The sequence below is a fragment of the Carassius auratus genome, chromosome 1 (assembly GCF_003368295.1).
Source record: "Carassius auratus strain Wakin chromosome 1, ASM336829v1, whole genome shotgun sequence".
Lineage (NCBI taxonomy): Eukaryota > Metazoa > Chordata > Actinopteri > Cypriniformes > Cyprinidae > Carassius > Carassius auratus.
This window is the reverse complement of record NC_039243.1, coordinates 6,476,958-6,493,334: the sequence shown is the minus strand read 5'-3', so window position 1 is coordinate 6,493,334 and position 16,377 is coordinate 6,476,958. Positions and strand designations below refer to the sequence as shown.

Sequence of the window (16,377 nt, the reverse complement as noted above, 5' to 3'; positions counted from 1 at the left end):
AATGAAAATGCAACAGACCTGAGTCTCATGAGGCTTCCATTTATATTTGTTAAATTGATATGATTAATTGGACTTATACTGTTATTCCACATTGACTGGACATATACTGTTCTTCCACATTCCAGAAATGTAAATTACTCTAACTTTTTATTTTTAAGATTGATACAAAAAAATCCTGTCTCATTAGAATTGGGAAGCTTTTGTTGTCTATCTTCCAAGTAAAAAAAAAAAAAAAGTAATATAATATTCAGAGTCCAAATAAAAAAAAAAAATTATTATTCAAAAATTGAAAATATGGACTTATATGGTTCTTCGTCTCAAACCCTCAATTGAAAAACATAAAAAGTATGACTTCAAATTAATTTTTTTACATTTTTAAATAACAGTAAAAACAACAACAATACATGAAATAAACGATAAACAATAAAACTGCTGGTAAATTAGTGATGGTAGTAAAACAGAAGTTGCTGCCACTTTTTCTGATATAAAACTGATGATGAATAATGGAAGTGACTGAAGTGTATTTTATTTGTGAATTTATTTATTTGAAGTGAGTCTGAAATCTTAATCTAAAATGAGCATTTGTTTTTTATCAGGTTCCTATATTTATGTTCATTTATTTCACTTTAATGGCATAGAAAAGATCTAGCCTATACATACATTGACATTAAAGTAAATTTACCGAACCTAAACATGGGAGCCTGATAAAAAGGCTTTTGCAACTGAACTCTTCATTTATTATTTATTATATTATTTTTATTTGTAAGTTTAATTATATTTCCAGCTAAAAACTCATGAATTAAACTAAATAATAGCCTCAGCTCAGTGTTTGGTATCTTAAATAGTTTTTATTCGCATTTTGAATTAGTTTGTATTTTTATATTTCCATTTCCACTGGACTTCAAGTTTTTAGTAATTGTGTTGTTTTGTCATTTTTATTTTTGTATTATTTGTAAAAATATATTTCACATTATTTATATTCATTTTATTTCAGCTTTAGTTTATTTTATTTTAAGAAACAATTAAAAAAATTAAGTTGGCTATAAAATCTGCACAGAATGTCAAAAGTAAAATGAAAGACGCTCGTGTCTGGTGTGCTTTTTATACCTTTTTTTAATGAAGAAATCTAATTCAATACAAAACAAATAAATGAAACAGAACAAAGAACGTGAGGCAATACAGAGGAAATAAGAAAAAATAGCATATTATAATTTACTTTAAAACCGTTCAATAATACGAGATTTCTTCAGAGCTTTTTTATTAAGTGTCTTTTTGAAGGGATGGCAATAATGCAAGTAGATCAGAAACAAAAATTTAAACATAGCTGCAAAATATAAGGCATCAAGCTTTGTGTAAATGGTACTTAACCATCATACACATACATTTTAAGACATAATCTAACTGCTTACTGTCAGAAATATCAGAATAGAAACGAACTGTACAGACTGAAACACCTCCGCGTCTAGAGTGTTTTGAGGAAAAGAGGGCGTGGCTTCCAAGTGGTAACGGAAGTAGTGAAGCATCACGGGAAAACACGTGTGGAGTGGATCTGTGCTACATCGCACGAAACCACAGTAAGTCGGGTTTTTTTTATTACTATGCAGTCAGTTTTGTACTGAATTCTTTGATTTTTCGTAAAGTGCAGTCTGTCGTGTTGTAAATGAACGACATGCTCAGTGTTTTGGTTCTGTGTCATTACAGTCTGTACAATGTGTGCAGTGCGAATCATAGACAGACGCTGTAAACAAATACATTCAAAAAGAGCTTGCATACAGCCAGATGACAAGTGTACATTCTAAACTATAATCTGACCGCATGCACCGTTATCTAACAGTATAAAGTGTGCAAACAAGCACCACTTCACTCATTTTTTTCCCACAATTTATCATATTTTGTTTGCCTAGTGTTTTCTATACAGATGGAAACACGAGCCGAGTTATTTTGGGTTATCTGCGTATTAAATATGCATTTACAACTATCTGATGTAATTCTAGGTAAGTGCTTTCACGTGTACTTGACATGAACCTCTTCTGTTTTTCCCCGCAGGTTCATGCTTTCATCTAGCTCTTCCTAATAATCACCATGACCTCCAAAAACACTGTCAGCGGCGACGACCGCTTCTCCAAGGTCCAGAAGGACCCTCGCTTCTGGGAGATGCCCAGCAGAGAACGCAAAGTCAAAATCGACAAGCGCTTCAAGTCCATGTTTCACGACAAACGCTTTAAACTGAAGTATACAGTCGATAAACGCGGCCGACCCGTCAACCAGACGTCCACCGAGGACCTCAAGCGCTTCTACAATCTCTCCGACTCTGAACAGTCGGACGAAGAAGAGGAGAACGAGAAGAAGGAGAAGCCCAAGAAAGAAAAGCAAGTGAAAAAGGCTGATGAGGAACCTCAAGTTGAGGATGAAGAGGAGAGCGATGAATCTGAAGAGGAGGAAGAAGCCGAGAAGATCCCGAAGCCGAAAGGAGCGAAGAAAACGAAAGAGCCGCTGGTAAAGGGAGTGAGAGTTTTTGAAGAAGGTACTGCATTAACTTCCTTTAATATTCATTATTAATCTGAGTTATGTAAATCTGATTTTCGTCTTGATATGGATCTTCTGAAGACTATACTAGTGGTGTTTGTTATTTATGGCTTGATACTGTTTGTATTGGTTTTATCAGATGAGGATGAGGAATCTGGTGTTGAAGAAGATGAGGAAGATGATGGCGAGGAAGAGGAGTCTGATGAAGATGACGAGAGCGAGTGTGGTGAGGACAGCGACAGTGGACCCGATCTGGCCTGAGGGAAGGGTAACATTGAGACCAGCTCTGATGAAGATGATGACGAGCTGGAGGACTATCTTCGTCGTGAGGAAGATGAGATTGAGCATGACTGGGGAGAGATGTGGAAGGATGCTCCACGCAGTGATAACGTGAGTTTCATCCCAATGCTTTATTAATCATAACCTGCCATCCAAAATTTCGGGGTCTGTTGAAAGATGTCTCTTCTGTTCACCAAAGCTGCGATTATTTGATAAAAAAATTAGTTATATTATGAAATATTATTACAATTAAAAATAACTGGTTTCTGTTTGGATATATTTTCAAATGTAATTTATTCCTGTGTCGCAAAGCTGAATTTTCAGCATTATTACTCCAAAATACATAGATTTTTATTGTTATCAATGTTGATAACAGTTTTTGCTGTTCGATATTTTTAGTGGAAACAGTAATACTTTGAGGATTCTTTGATTAGAAATAAAAAAACAGCACTTATATAGAAATAGAAATCTTTTGTAACCTTCTAAGTTTATTTGCGTTCACTTTTGATCAGTTGAATGCTGAATAAAAGTATTCATTTCTTAAAAAAAAAAAATCTCTTATTGACCCCAAACCTTTGAACAGTTGTATACTTGTTAAATTAAAATAAAATGTTATTTTTGTTATATAAAAAATATTTAATATAGTAATTTTTGTAATAATGATTACAGCTATTATGCTTTTTTGAATTGTGATATTTTTTAAATGACATTTAAACACATTTTACAGACCATTTTTAAAAATGCATAATGCAGTTAAGATATTTACTTTTGTATTTAAAAAGTATTTATATATCAAACTAGTGTTTGTTGCTGTGTTCAGTCTTCCCGGCGGTTGGCGGTTTGTAACATGAACTGGGACCGACTGAAAGCTAAAGATCTTCTGGCTCTCTTCAGTTCCTTCAAACCCAAAGGAGGCGTGGTGCTGTCCGTGACAGTAACTGTCACATCACTTCCTGCACTTTCCTCCAGACTTGTTTCTGTTCTGTGAGATGTCAGTCCTGACCCGGCGAGTCTGAATTGTTGTCGTGCATTCGTCAGATCTATCCGTCTGAGTTTGGGAAGGAGAGGATGAGTGCAGAACAGACTCAGGGTCCGCAGGAGCTCAGCGGCCTCCCGGAGAACCCTGACGTCGACACAGAAGAGCAAAGGTACTGGACGCGGTCAGTGCCTGAGATCAGTGATGATGAACTTCCTGCTGATATTGACTTTAATGACCCTTTCTTCAAAGAGGAGCTCGGTTCGACCAGTAAGTGACGAGTTTGCTTTCTTCTTTTCAACATGAGAAAGAATCTCACAGTCCTTCAGGAGTACTGCATTGTTGGTGCTCTCTCTGCATGTTCTCTGCAGCAGCCCTGAAAAACAACAAGAAGAAGAAGAACAGCAAGAAGGATGAGGACAGGACACCAGAAGAGCAGGAAGAGCTGGAGAGACGGAGGGTATGTTCTTCTGATGCTCATGAATGGGTGTTTGTGTGTAATGCATCATGGGTAATGGCGGTGTTGTGGCATCTAGGCTGAGATGGAGCTACTGATGAATGACGATGAAGACGACAAGCACAAGCATTTCAACTACGACAAGATCGTAGAGCAGCAGAACCTGAGCAAGACGAAGAGGAAGAAGCTCCTGAAGAGCAACACGCCACTGGAGGAGGACGACTTCCAGGTCAGAGTCCCAAAATATCACCTTCACAGATTTAGTGACTTGAGAATCACTGAATCAGAGATTTGAATCAACTCCCTGAAGAACTGAATCAAATTTATTTGACTCTTACCCCATTTCTGCTGTTGTTCTTCCAGGTGGACGTTCAAGACCCGCGTTTCCAGGCTGTGTTCACGTCCCATCTTTACAACCTGGACCCGTCCGACCCGGCCTACAAGAAGACCAAAGCAACGCAGAGCATCTTAGAGGAGAAACAGAGACGCAGAGAGGAGCGCCAGCACAGTCAGGAGGAGGCGCTGAAGAGCAAAGAGACACCCTCTTCCTCCACTAAAGTCACGGACCCCAGTTTATCACTGCTCATCAAATCCATCAAGAACAAAACTGAACAGTTTCAAGCACGCAAGAAACAAAAGACAAAATGACTGATAACAAGTGGAGTCATTGCTGTTTTATACAACAGGGTTGGTTTTCTGGAGTCACTTTAGTGGAGAAAAAATGAGAAGTTTTTGATTTAATAAATATCATACTTTCTCCTAGTTCGAAACTGTTAGAACTTGTCTGCTTCAGACTTTTGTAACTGACCTGCCAGTTTTGGATGAAAACATCAAGGGTCTGTTTCCAAAATCTCATTGCACTCGTGTTGCTCGATAAAATCACAGATCAGTGCTTCCCAAACCTATCCTCCAGGAACCCAAGCTCCCTCATCTAACACACCTGATTCATCTCATTAGATCATCAGAAGAGACTGCAAGCGCTGAATTCTGAGGATTTAGTGCAAGTTACATTCATTAGATATTACATGTACTTTTGTGAGTGAAATGTGAAGTGTGGCACATTTAATTGCTGCAGACCTGAGCATGTGTACATCTTAAAATGCTATTGTGAGTCTGATCCAGCAGATCCAGCAAGTTTTCAAAATTGATAGAGAGGAGCTAGGTTTGCAAGGAGTCACTTGTAATGAAATGAGAACAATGTTTTGTTAGCAAAAAAAAAAAAAAAGCATAATTAGTATTGTAATTCTAGTGGTGTTCTATGAAAAATATCATACTATTTCTTTATTTTAAGGCCCATTAGTATTACTTCTATTATTATTAATTAATACTTAGTAGTGGTAGTAAGTTTAAGTTGAAATGTGTTTTTTTTGTGTGTGTGTTTCATTTAAAGTTGTTTGCTGCTTTAATTTTGATTCCATACTGACTTGGATTCCATTTAGAACTTTAAGATTACACAACAAACACATGGATATGTACAGTGAAATCATAAGCAGTCGATCACAATAAAAATCTTGAACTTCAACATAGAGAAGCCAAAGAATATAGAATATATTGTAGAATATAATTTCAAGTATGAGCTGCGGCAAAAACAGGTTTCTGTTGATTTAGATTGATTGGCACTACAATAATGAAAAACGGACACTTGTAAGATGGAGTTAATGTAATCTTTATTCATGTTGACACAAACGCAGCTCACACATTCAAGTCTGTTGGCACTTTCAAATACAACTGTAAAACAACGAATGAATGAAACCTCTTCCAGTTCCAGTGAATATGAGCAGTGCTCAGAGCATGTAAAGACATCTCAATTCATGGTCCAGGAACAAAGTGTAAAAGTCAGTAAACCCAATCCAGAAAAGGCACAAATAACAGATTTTAGCCGAGTAATGTCAACAACAGGAACTCCAGATCACAAGCATTTCAGAAGTAAAACCAACGGAATGAAATGATACTAGATTGTGCCACAGTGTTACAAAAAACAGCTACTTTACGAGAAATAGTGCATTTAAGGTTTGACATCGACTGAAAGAGCTCGGGTGCTGTGTTGTGTTTCAGGTTATCACCACAGTATCATTTGTTCAGTTTCTGAAGCAAATGCAAACGGTGCTCGACATTGCCGTCATGCTGCTAAACTGTTATGGATTGACAGGGCGTTGGTTTCTTACTTGCTTCAGTAAACAACCCAAATTTCTATGATATTCTGCTCTTTATGTGGCTCAGGTCCCTCCTTCGTCATCTATGAAGATACACTTTATAGCAAAATTCCCAAGTCTGGTTGTTATGAAAAGTGACCGAACTCCTTGAGTTTTGCCCCAAACCTCTAAACTTTGAAGCAATAGCTCCCTCTCCTCATCTTTCCTCTCAAAGTCTTTGTAAAACCCCTCTTGACTTCACCCCACTCACATACAATGTTGTGTCGCACCAAAATGTTACAAAATATAGGATTACATGGATGGTGAGTAGAGAAAATAAGTTTTACTGAAACGCTTCAGGACAAATTGTGCTTCACGCTTTGAGTAAAAAAAGTATACAAATACTTTAGAGTTCAGCAAAATACAGTTTCGTTACGATACGACACACAAGGCAATAAAATATGATTCTGTAGATTAAATCAAGTGTGTGGCTTCACAAATCATCTTCCTCAAAACCCGTCTGCTGTTATTTAGCTCAATAAGTGTCAGTCGGGAGGAAACGTGAACCTCACGTGACCTTTAACCCGACAGGACACCAACGCTTCACAAGGATTTACGTGAGGCAGATGTTATTTGTGCTGAAGCTTTTAAGTTGCACTTTTATCTTTAGTATTAGTTTCATTTTCAAGAAAGGTCTATCCAGCTAAATAAGTGAATCATAATCTCTGCGCTTAACAATATATACATCACACAAAAATGAAGATGAGTTCCTTTACTCAACCTCATGTCATCTAATTCACCCTTGCACCATTGTCCAAGTGAGCCGAAGTCGTGTGGAAATTTATGTCATTATTAATTAGAACATCAAACATGGCAGAAGTGTCTTGAAACCACAAGTTTTGAATATGTGCAACTGGAAAATGAGACTTGAGAGCCTCAACTAATCAATAATAACAAAAAAGTTTGCGGTTGGTTAACTTTTTCTGCATCAATACTGTCTAATGATGCTTCAGAAATCACTCTAATATGATGATTTGCTGCTCAAGACACATTTCTGATTATTATCAATGTTGAAAACAGCTGTGCTGCTTATTGTCATTAATTATTGCTTATTAAACTGGATTCTTTGATGAACAGAAAGTTCAAAAGAACAGCATTTATTTGAAATAGAAAACTTTAGAGACATCATAAATGTCTTTACAGTCACTTTTAATCAATTTAATTGGTTCTCTCTGAATAAAAGTATTAACTTTAGCACAGTAAAGTGTATTTCATGGTGTAAATTACAGCTTTCAAGTTTAATCGACCACTTTAAGAATTCTGAGTCTGAAATTTGACGTTGCACAGAAGGCATATTGGTTTGGAAGACAATGAGGCTGAGTATAACCGAACTTCATTTTCAGGTGCACCAACATTAATATAGTCTCTAAGGATTGTCAGTAATCTCTAATAATCTTTTTTGCAGCCTTTGTGCAAAATCTGAGCAGCACTTCATTAAGGAACAGGAAGATTGGGTTCTGATTAATCAGTGGTGAACGGGACGCTCTCTCAAGCATAAAATATGAGTTCAGGGATCTGCCCCCCCTGCACACCCGTCCCGTTGGTGCTGTCCGAGGAGCACTGGAACTGGAAGGTCACCTTCCCGCACTGGACCTCCGTCATGCCCTCCTGGCCAAAATAGCTCAACTCGTTCCCGTCCAGAACCACGCTGGCCGTGTAGAAGGTGTCGGGTTCGATCTGCACCGGGTGCTCGAAGAAGACGGGGAAGGTTTTGCTGGAGCCGTCGGAGAAGTAGTTGATGATGGCGACGCCGAGCGTCACGCTGCCTTGGCGCTTCAGCTCGATCTTGGCCTGGTACTCGGCCGAGCCGCAGCTGGAGCCGTACAGCCCGAACCCGGCGATGAAGACGCGCTTGTCCACGGCGAACTGGATGCTGTCGCAGCGGCCGCGGTATCGCCACTGATTGCTGCGGTACGCGCAGGACTGAAAGCGGTGGCACCACTGCGGCGTTAACCCTTTACGTGGCTTGCAGACGAACTTGAGCTCCGGTTTCTTGGCCGCTGTGTACCACAGGAAGATATCGTTGGTTTCGTTGAGCGTCAGCACGCCGGACTGCGCAACACCGTTGGCGAAATCATCAAGCGCCATCGCCGGGATCCGTATCAGGTAGATGTTCTTTCCCAAAACAAGCCGTTTGTTCTCGATGGTGGGCTGGAGCTCCTGTCGTTGACACTCTGCTTCGGCCCAGCTCAACGCCGCCTCCAGCACCACCATCTCTTTGGCGTTGAGCGTCTCGCGCCGCAGGATGCTCTCCAGAGTCTGAGCGTCGATGTCGCAGAATCCCTCGGAGCGGAGCGCGAGCTCGGCCTGCGCGTCGATCACCTCCCAGCAGCGCTGCGTGAGGTCGGGCTCCTCGAACAGACAGCTCTGAGAGAGCAGGACGCAGGCGTTTCGCGCACTCAGGCTGGTCTCCAGGAAGTTGACGCAAGCGCGGGCCAAGTGAGGTACGATGTACTTCTTGGCAGCGTACAGCGTGGCGAGGACGCTGTCGGCACACAGGTCTATCTCATCACAGTAGATATACCTGAAAACAGAGTGCAAAACATTGTATAAATTTAGATCTTCATGACCCCACAACATTTGAGTTTTTTAATGAAATAGTGTCTATCTGTACGCTAGAGTCTGAAAAGCGTACTTGAGCATGGCGAGGAATGATGCAGGCTCCACATCAGGGATCCGGATCTCGTCCTTATCTTCAGCCAGCTCTCCGTAGAACATGGCATGAAATACCGAACTGCCCACAGCCAGGACGTACTGAAAGACAAAAAGAGACCGGAAGCATCACTCAAGAACATGTCCCGGTTATAATCCACCCCAAAATCAAAAAGGAAAAAATAAATCAATTTTGCATTCAAAAAAAAAAGAGAAATCTAATTAACCTACTCTAATATTTAATTTATTTCATTTCTAACTTATTGCATGCACTGGAGTGATTTAATATCAGTATTTTTTAAACATGGCTGAAGCGTGGTGAATCTGCACCTTGTGTCCCGGGACTCTCTGGGTTCCTCCGGGAGGTCCCACCACAAAATGAATATCAGCCATCAGCTCGTTGTTGAACATGACTGCGTTTCTGCAGAGGACAAATGAGTGAGACCCTTCACATCCAGAGCATCAATGCAACATCACATGATGTCTAGGGTGGCAGCATAACAGAGCAATGCACAAGAGAAGAGTGATTCACCTCTCTCTGATGGAGGGATACAAGCCTTGCCAGTTACATCCCTGGACGGTGTTGTTGTTGTTGCTGAGGTTCTGCTGCTGGTACTGTTGAACAGTGGACAGTTTTCTGGCAGGAAACAGCTCAGCAGCCATTTTACCAAAACATGTCAATTAATCAGGAGGATTACATGCCAGAGGATCTGGCAACCTGCGAAACTGGAGAGACAAAACACTCCGGGTATTCTGAATGAATAGCAAGCATTTAATATTTTTGACTTGATTTTAATATAAAATATCTCATCCCTGTTATCTCACACATAAACAATTTGAGATTGAAGCAGTTCACGTAAGAACCTCAGTTAATTCACATTCATTGCTAGCCTGACACAAACAGTTAGCACTCACAGCTAAAGCGGCGATGAGCATCCAAATATCGCAGAACAGCAACAAGTACTGTTAAATAAGTGTTCGAATGATCTAGAAGCATGTGCATTTAGTAAATCGTTTGATAACTGTAACATCAATGATGACAGATTATGATCTGAATTCAGACGCAAACAACAGGAAATAAACAAAAGCGGCCATCGAGCTCACAAACCTACAAAATCCCCAAAACATCAAACTAAAATAATATCACGACATCAACCAATAACGGGTCAACAGCAGTAAATTACCAGAGGTTGATTAATGCAGCAGGTTTAGTGATAAGAGTGAGGAAAGTTTGCACATCAACATCCTCCATGAGCGAGGATCCGCCTGACGGACTGCGCATGCGCCGGAAAATACAGTTCTGGTTGTTATTATTATTCAAGGGAAAAAAGAGAAGTATTGCTTGCAGTTAACAGTAGGTACTATGAACTTTATATATGTTATGTGGAATTCTGTTAATATTTAGAGACTAAAACTGATGTTTTAAGGGCAATCGTAGTAGGCCATAACTTAACAGTCGTAACATAACAGTCGTGTCTTGATGTGATACGGGTTTTCACATAAATTACAAATATTTGCTGTAAGAATTTCTACCAAATTATTTATTTAATGCCAAAGAAAATTCTTATATTATTTATAAATGTTTAAACTTATAATGCATTGTTACTAATATAACCAGCAGGTGGCGCTTAATGCAAGGTTGTAGAATAATTTATAACCTTTTTAAATCGTTGCAATGACGTCTTTCCTCAGTCAAATTGACGTATGTTTTTTTTTTATTTTTTTATTTTATAATATGCTATTTATGTATTATTTATATATATATAATTATATTTATTTTTCAGCACTGTAAAACCCAATTTTAGTTTTTGGAATTAAATTTTTCACTTAGAAAATCAAGCTAAAACTCTGAAAACTTAATTATAAAAACAACATTTTAAATAGAAATGGTATACATTGTGAACATTGCCTCAGGTGCGTTCTGCAACTGTGATAAAAATATTTTTTTTAAAGAATCTTTGCAGATTGTTCAGTTTGTCCACTGTAACGAGGGAATTAATGGATAATTCAAATACAAGAATGTTTAGCTCATGAATAATGGGCAAGACTATCTAATAACGTTTTTAAAGTACAGTTGCAAATAATTACAAGCATACATTATTGTATAAACATTCTCTTGCCACTGACAAAACATGCATTACAAAAAGAAATTGGATTTTTGCACCTTACACATTTTTAGACTTCAACTATTTATCCATCTTCAGCTTTAAACATGGAGGTCTGAGTGCGAAATTCACAGACAGTAAAAGAATCTCTTTTATTATGATAAAATAAAAAAATTTTCAGACTCATCGCTGGAATCCCACGGCCAGCAAACCTCTGACTGAACATTGACCCTGGAAAGCAGCTTGACTGGAGCTTAACAGCAAAAACAGTCACAGGAATGCGACGCTGGCCTTGTTGCACTGATGCAAAGGCTTTACGTAATGGTTTACTAATGACACTATAGAGGCCTCAGCCTTGGGGAATGCTGGGTAACGGCTCTCTCAGTCAGACTCCGACAGGCACCGACTAATGGAAGGGGTCCATAAACAAGCCACACTTTTATTGTCTGGCCATTGATTTGTATCTCTCAGACCAATTCTAGGTCATTTAGAGGTAGGAAATGACCATTGTTTGCCTGTCTACAGTAGTTGGCTTGTACATAAAATTGTTCATGTGGAGACTCTCATGTTTGCTCTTCTATTCATAGATCCAGTCAGTTTTCTTTGCATTTCCATAAAGTCTGAGATTAAAGTTCTGTGGTAAAGTTTGTCAAATGTTATATTGAAATATCAGTTTGCCTTTTATAGGATGGTCGATTTGGTTATGGCAGACACAAAAACATGCAAGGCACAGGAAGACACCAGAATGTGCCCAAGACGTATTCGGACACTTAATATTATTCAGGCTTTTCTGAAAACCTATTTTCATTGGTATCTTCAATTTCATATCTACTGTTTTAACATGTAAACTTAAGAAACTTAGTTTTATGAAATGTTCTCATACGGCAAAATAAGCAAATAAATTATTTTAAAACATAAAATATTTATATATGTTTGGCCATTTTTTGATATGCATATATATTTTACAAATATATTTAAAAAATGTAAATATCAAATATATATTTAAAGATTTTTTTAATAAAATGTATTTCAACCTAAGGAAAAAAAAAATAAAACATTAATTGTTGCCTTTAACATTTTAACATAATACATTTCAATAAAAATCAGCAAGGACCATACTTTACAATGTTCCAAAAAAATTTAAATTTACAATATGTGAAAAAAAAAAAAAAAACATTAATGCATTATTATAAATGTAGTTATCGGCTATTCCATTCTGAAGTGATGTGACATACCTGTGGGCAAGTATGGTGAGCCATACTCTGAATTTGTGCTCTGCATTTAACCCATCCAAGTGCACACACACATTAGTCAACACACAACACACACACACCATGAACTCACACCCGGAGATCAGTTGGGGGTTTGTGCCTTGCTCAAGGGTTTCACCTCATTTTTAAGTGTGGTTTAAGTCTCCAATAACTTTTAGGGGCCACTGTATTTGCAATTTATATTAGCGTAACCACAGATCATGAGCTGTGATTAACAGCATATGCAGGTATTTTTACATAACTCATGTGGCGTTGCAGTCATAACGTTATACTATATCTACAAATACAGATATTGTATCATTTTAGTTGAATGTGGCTGCTAATGAAATCTGATGTTCTCTTTTTTTTCCTCTGTAGTGAGCGGCGGTGATTTATGCCCCAAGTGTATTGTGGGATATCAGCGTCTCTGAACACAGGGCTGGTAAGACTTTTCCTACTCCACAATGATTTAAATTGGGCCTTTGTGTGTTTTTTCCTTCTTTTATTAGATTATCTGTAATTTTGCAAAACATATTTTATACCATTGCACAAAACCTCTATGATCTTGAGATTTTGCTCTGAGTTATGATCATTCAAGCCCAACAGAGCTCACACTGTTTATATAAGTTCATTTTAAAATTGACTTCAGAATATATTTCAACATGCTTTCAACATGAAAACTAATTTCAAAATATATTTCAACATGTTACACTAATATTTAACTCTTAAACATTGTGCAATGAGTGACATCACATGCATTCAGCCCCCAAACCCCCCATGATCCTTTTCAAATCCTCCAGCAAGCAGATTGGTCAAAGTCAATTAGAAGTCTATTACAATGAAATGCTGTTTATGGAGATAAAGGATGAATTAGCCGTACTAACTCTCTTTATTCACAGCCTCTTTCTTTCTCTTTATCTGTCAAGTGGCATTCATTAAATTGAATAATACGTCTCATGCCTGGGAACCGCAGTGTTTGGACTGAACACATGGTGTGATAATAGGAGACTCTGTATTCATAGGCTGGTCAGTTCCTGCCCCTTGTATTGTGCGCAGGCTTTCTCAGGGCTTAGTGTATGTGTTGTGGAGAAGGAAAGGGTGATAACAGTGTTTCATAAAGGGTATTGTAGTATTTCTTAGTGAAGGCTCTTATTGTTCATTTGGATGCGAATGAGTGGAACAGACTGGCTGGGCTGCACAGCCAGGTGCATTCTGGGATCCGGTGTGTCTTGATCCACCCCCTTCTTTGTCACATCATCCATTGTCATAATTTCAAGTTGTGTGTCCATATCATTGAAAGTCTTTTATGAGAGTATGTAACACACCTTTGCCAGAGATTTCATCAAAGAAAACGTCATTCTAGACTTTAAAAAATAACACACACACACACACACACACACACACACACAAAAACAAGAGTGAACCTAACTAAACAGAACTACACAAAACTAAAATAGACCAAACTGTAAGTAAAAAAGACAAAAAAGTAAACAAAACAAACCAAAACAGCAAGTAAAGACTAAACAAATGCAATCAGCAAGTTGAAAGACAAAACAAAAGCAAACAAAACTAAACAGGACTCAATTTTTTTTAAAAGACCAAACTTCAAGTAAAAAGACAAAACAAAATCAAACAAAACTAGAAAAATTAAAGACCAAACTGCAAGTAAAAGATAAAACAAAAGCAAACAAAAAAGCTCAAAACAAAAAACAAACTGCATGTAAAAAGACAAAACAAACACAAACAAAACAGCAAGTAAAGACTAAACAAAACTAAACAAGACCAAAATAAACTCGGCCTGGACTAAACTAAACTAAATAAAACAGCATATAAATTAAAAAAAAACAAGAGTAAACCTAAACAGAATTAAAGAAAACTAAAAGACCAAACTTCAAGTAAAAAGACAAAACAAAAGCAAACAAAAAAGGACAAAACTAAACAAAACAAAACTGAATAGCAGGTTACAAGACAAAAACAAGGCATACAAAACTAAACAAGACAAACAGCAAGTAAGAGACCAAACAAAACTAAAAACTTGAAGCCAAAAAGTAAAAATTCAAAACAAAACAAAAAAAAAGTAGTTAAAAAAGACAGGTTATAGACCTTAAGGATAGATAGACAGATAGACAGACAGATGGACAGATGGACAGACAGACAGACAGACAGACAGACAGACTGACAGACAGACAGACAGATAGATGGATGACAGACAGACAGACAAATACAGACAGATGGACAGATGGACAGACAGACAGATAGACGGATGACAGACAGACAGATAGACAGATAGACGGATGGACAGACTGACAGACAGATAGAAGGATTACAAGACAGACAGACAGATGGATGAATGACAGACAGACAGACATAATGACAGACAGATAGACAGACAGATATACGGATGAAAGACAGACAGACAGACAGATAGACAGACAGATATACGGATGAAAGACAGACAGACAGACAGATAGACAGACAGATATACGGATGACAGACAGAGACAGACAGACAGACAGACAGACAGAGACAGACAGACAGACAGACAGACAGACAGAGACAGACAGACAGAGACAGACAGACAGACAGAGACAGACAGACAGAGACAGACAGACAGACAGACAGACAGAGACAGACAGACAGACAGACAGAGACAGACAGACAGAGACAGACAGACAGACAGAGACAGACAGACAGACAGAGACAGACAGACAGACAGAGAGAAGATAGATAGATAGATAGATGATAGATAGATAGATAGATAGATAGATAGATAGATAGATAGATAGATAGATAGATAGATAGATAGATAGATAGATAGATAGATAGATCGATCTCAATTGAGTGGACTATCTGCGAGATCATGACCAGACCAGCAGTAACTAACATAAACCAGTCTGCAAACATAGGTCTGGGTCTTTCTTTCTGTGCTCCACTGGTCATTCATTCAGCTGTAGGGACCTGTGTTCACTTTTCGCTGCATTTGCTTGAAAGAAAAGGATCTCAGAAAGCTCTTCTCTGGCCCAAACGGTCACCCTGCCATCTGTGCTGTGGTTCTCCTGCGCGTGGTTGAAAGGGATAATGGAGTCTTGAATGAGTTTTGAATACTTGAGAATAGACCGTCCCTTATTATCTCCGCCAGCATCTGCCTCCCGCTCCATTGATGTGCTCCGTGTATTTACTCCACTCAATTAAACCACTATAAACTCCATTAGCAACAACAGAGCCAATCAGAAATGGCCACACAATAGAGACGGATGAGGGCCCTTCTCTCGCTCCTTCGGGAGGAGGTCTCTATTCAGAGGAGCGCTGGAACAGCTGCTGATAATCGGCTTGTGTACTGCTCGCCGTGTCTTTCTATTGTCACGTCAATAGTCTCAAACATTTATGAGCATTCAGGGGCCGTCAACCTCATAAGGACCTTCTAATGGTAGAAAGAGCAGCCAAACAGACATGCCATCACTCTCAGAACCAATATTACAGGCATTAGTGACTTTAAATGGGGTTTAAATGAGGCCAATATGCAAAAGTGTCCACTGTTTGCACTGTGACTCACTGAAATGAACACACACAAGCATGCTGTTGAACATTAGCATGTGATGTTTTTAGACTCTTGGGCTTTTTGCCACTTCTTGATAGGAAAAGAAGAAGGATGGCTCAGATGTGTCTGGAATTTGTATGCTTACTGCTAGTCTATACAACTGTGAAGTGTTTTGCACTTTTTTCCATGTGTATTTCCAACGCTATCTCACTGCCAATTCCTACGTATTTTACGAGGTGACTTATTCGTACGAATTTGTACGATTTGTCTAAACCCCAGTGATGGTTAGGTTTAGGGGCTGGGTTAGGTGTAGGTCATTCGTACAAATTCATACGAATTGTTAAACTCGTAAAATACGTACGATTTGGTAGCAATCGTATGATTTTGTACGAGTGTGGTCGT

The 16,377-nt window shown here is 38.4% G+C and overlaps 1 protein-coding gene and 1 pseudogene across 1 annotated transcript; one reads left to right on the top strand and one right to left on the bottom strand.

Annotated features, from left to right (window-relative positions):
- Positions 1-1,324: 1,324 nt before the first annotated feature.
- Positions 1,325-5,463, top strand: LOC113047781 (ESF1 homolog; annotated as a pseudogene).
- A 425-nt stretch (positions 5,464-5,888) lies between these two features.
- LOC113047859 (BTB/POZ domain-containing protein 3-like) lies at positions 5,889-10,357 on the bottom strand. The gene is made up of 5 exons (XM_026209228.1): positions 10,267-10,357; positions 9,615-9,808; positions 9,413-9,503; positions 9,066-9,184; positions 5,889-8,954 (listed from the first exon to the last, which is right to left on the bottom strand). The coding sequence occupies exons 2-5, from the start codon at positions 9,743-9,745 to the stop codon at positions 7,919-7,921; spliced, it is 1,377 nt and encodes a 458-aa protein (XP_026065013.1). The 5' UTR covers positions 9,746-9,808; positions 10,267-10,357; the 3' UTR covers positions 5,889-7,918.
- Positions 10,358-16,377: the final 6,020 nt, after the last annotated feature.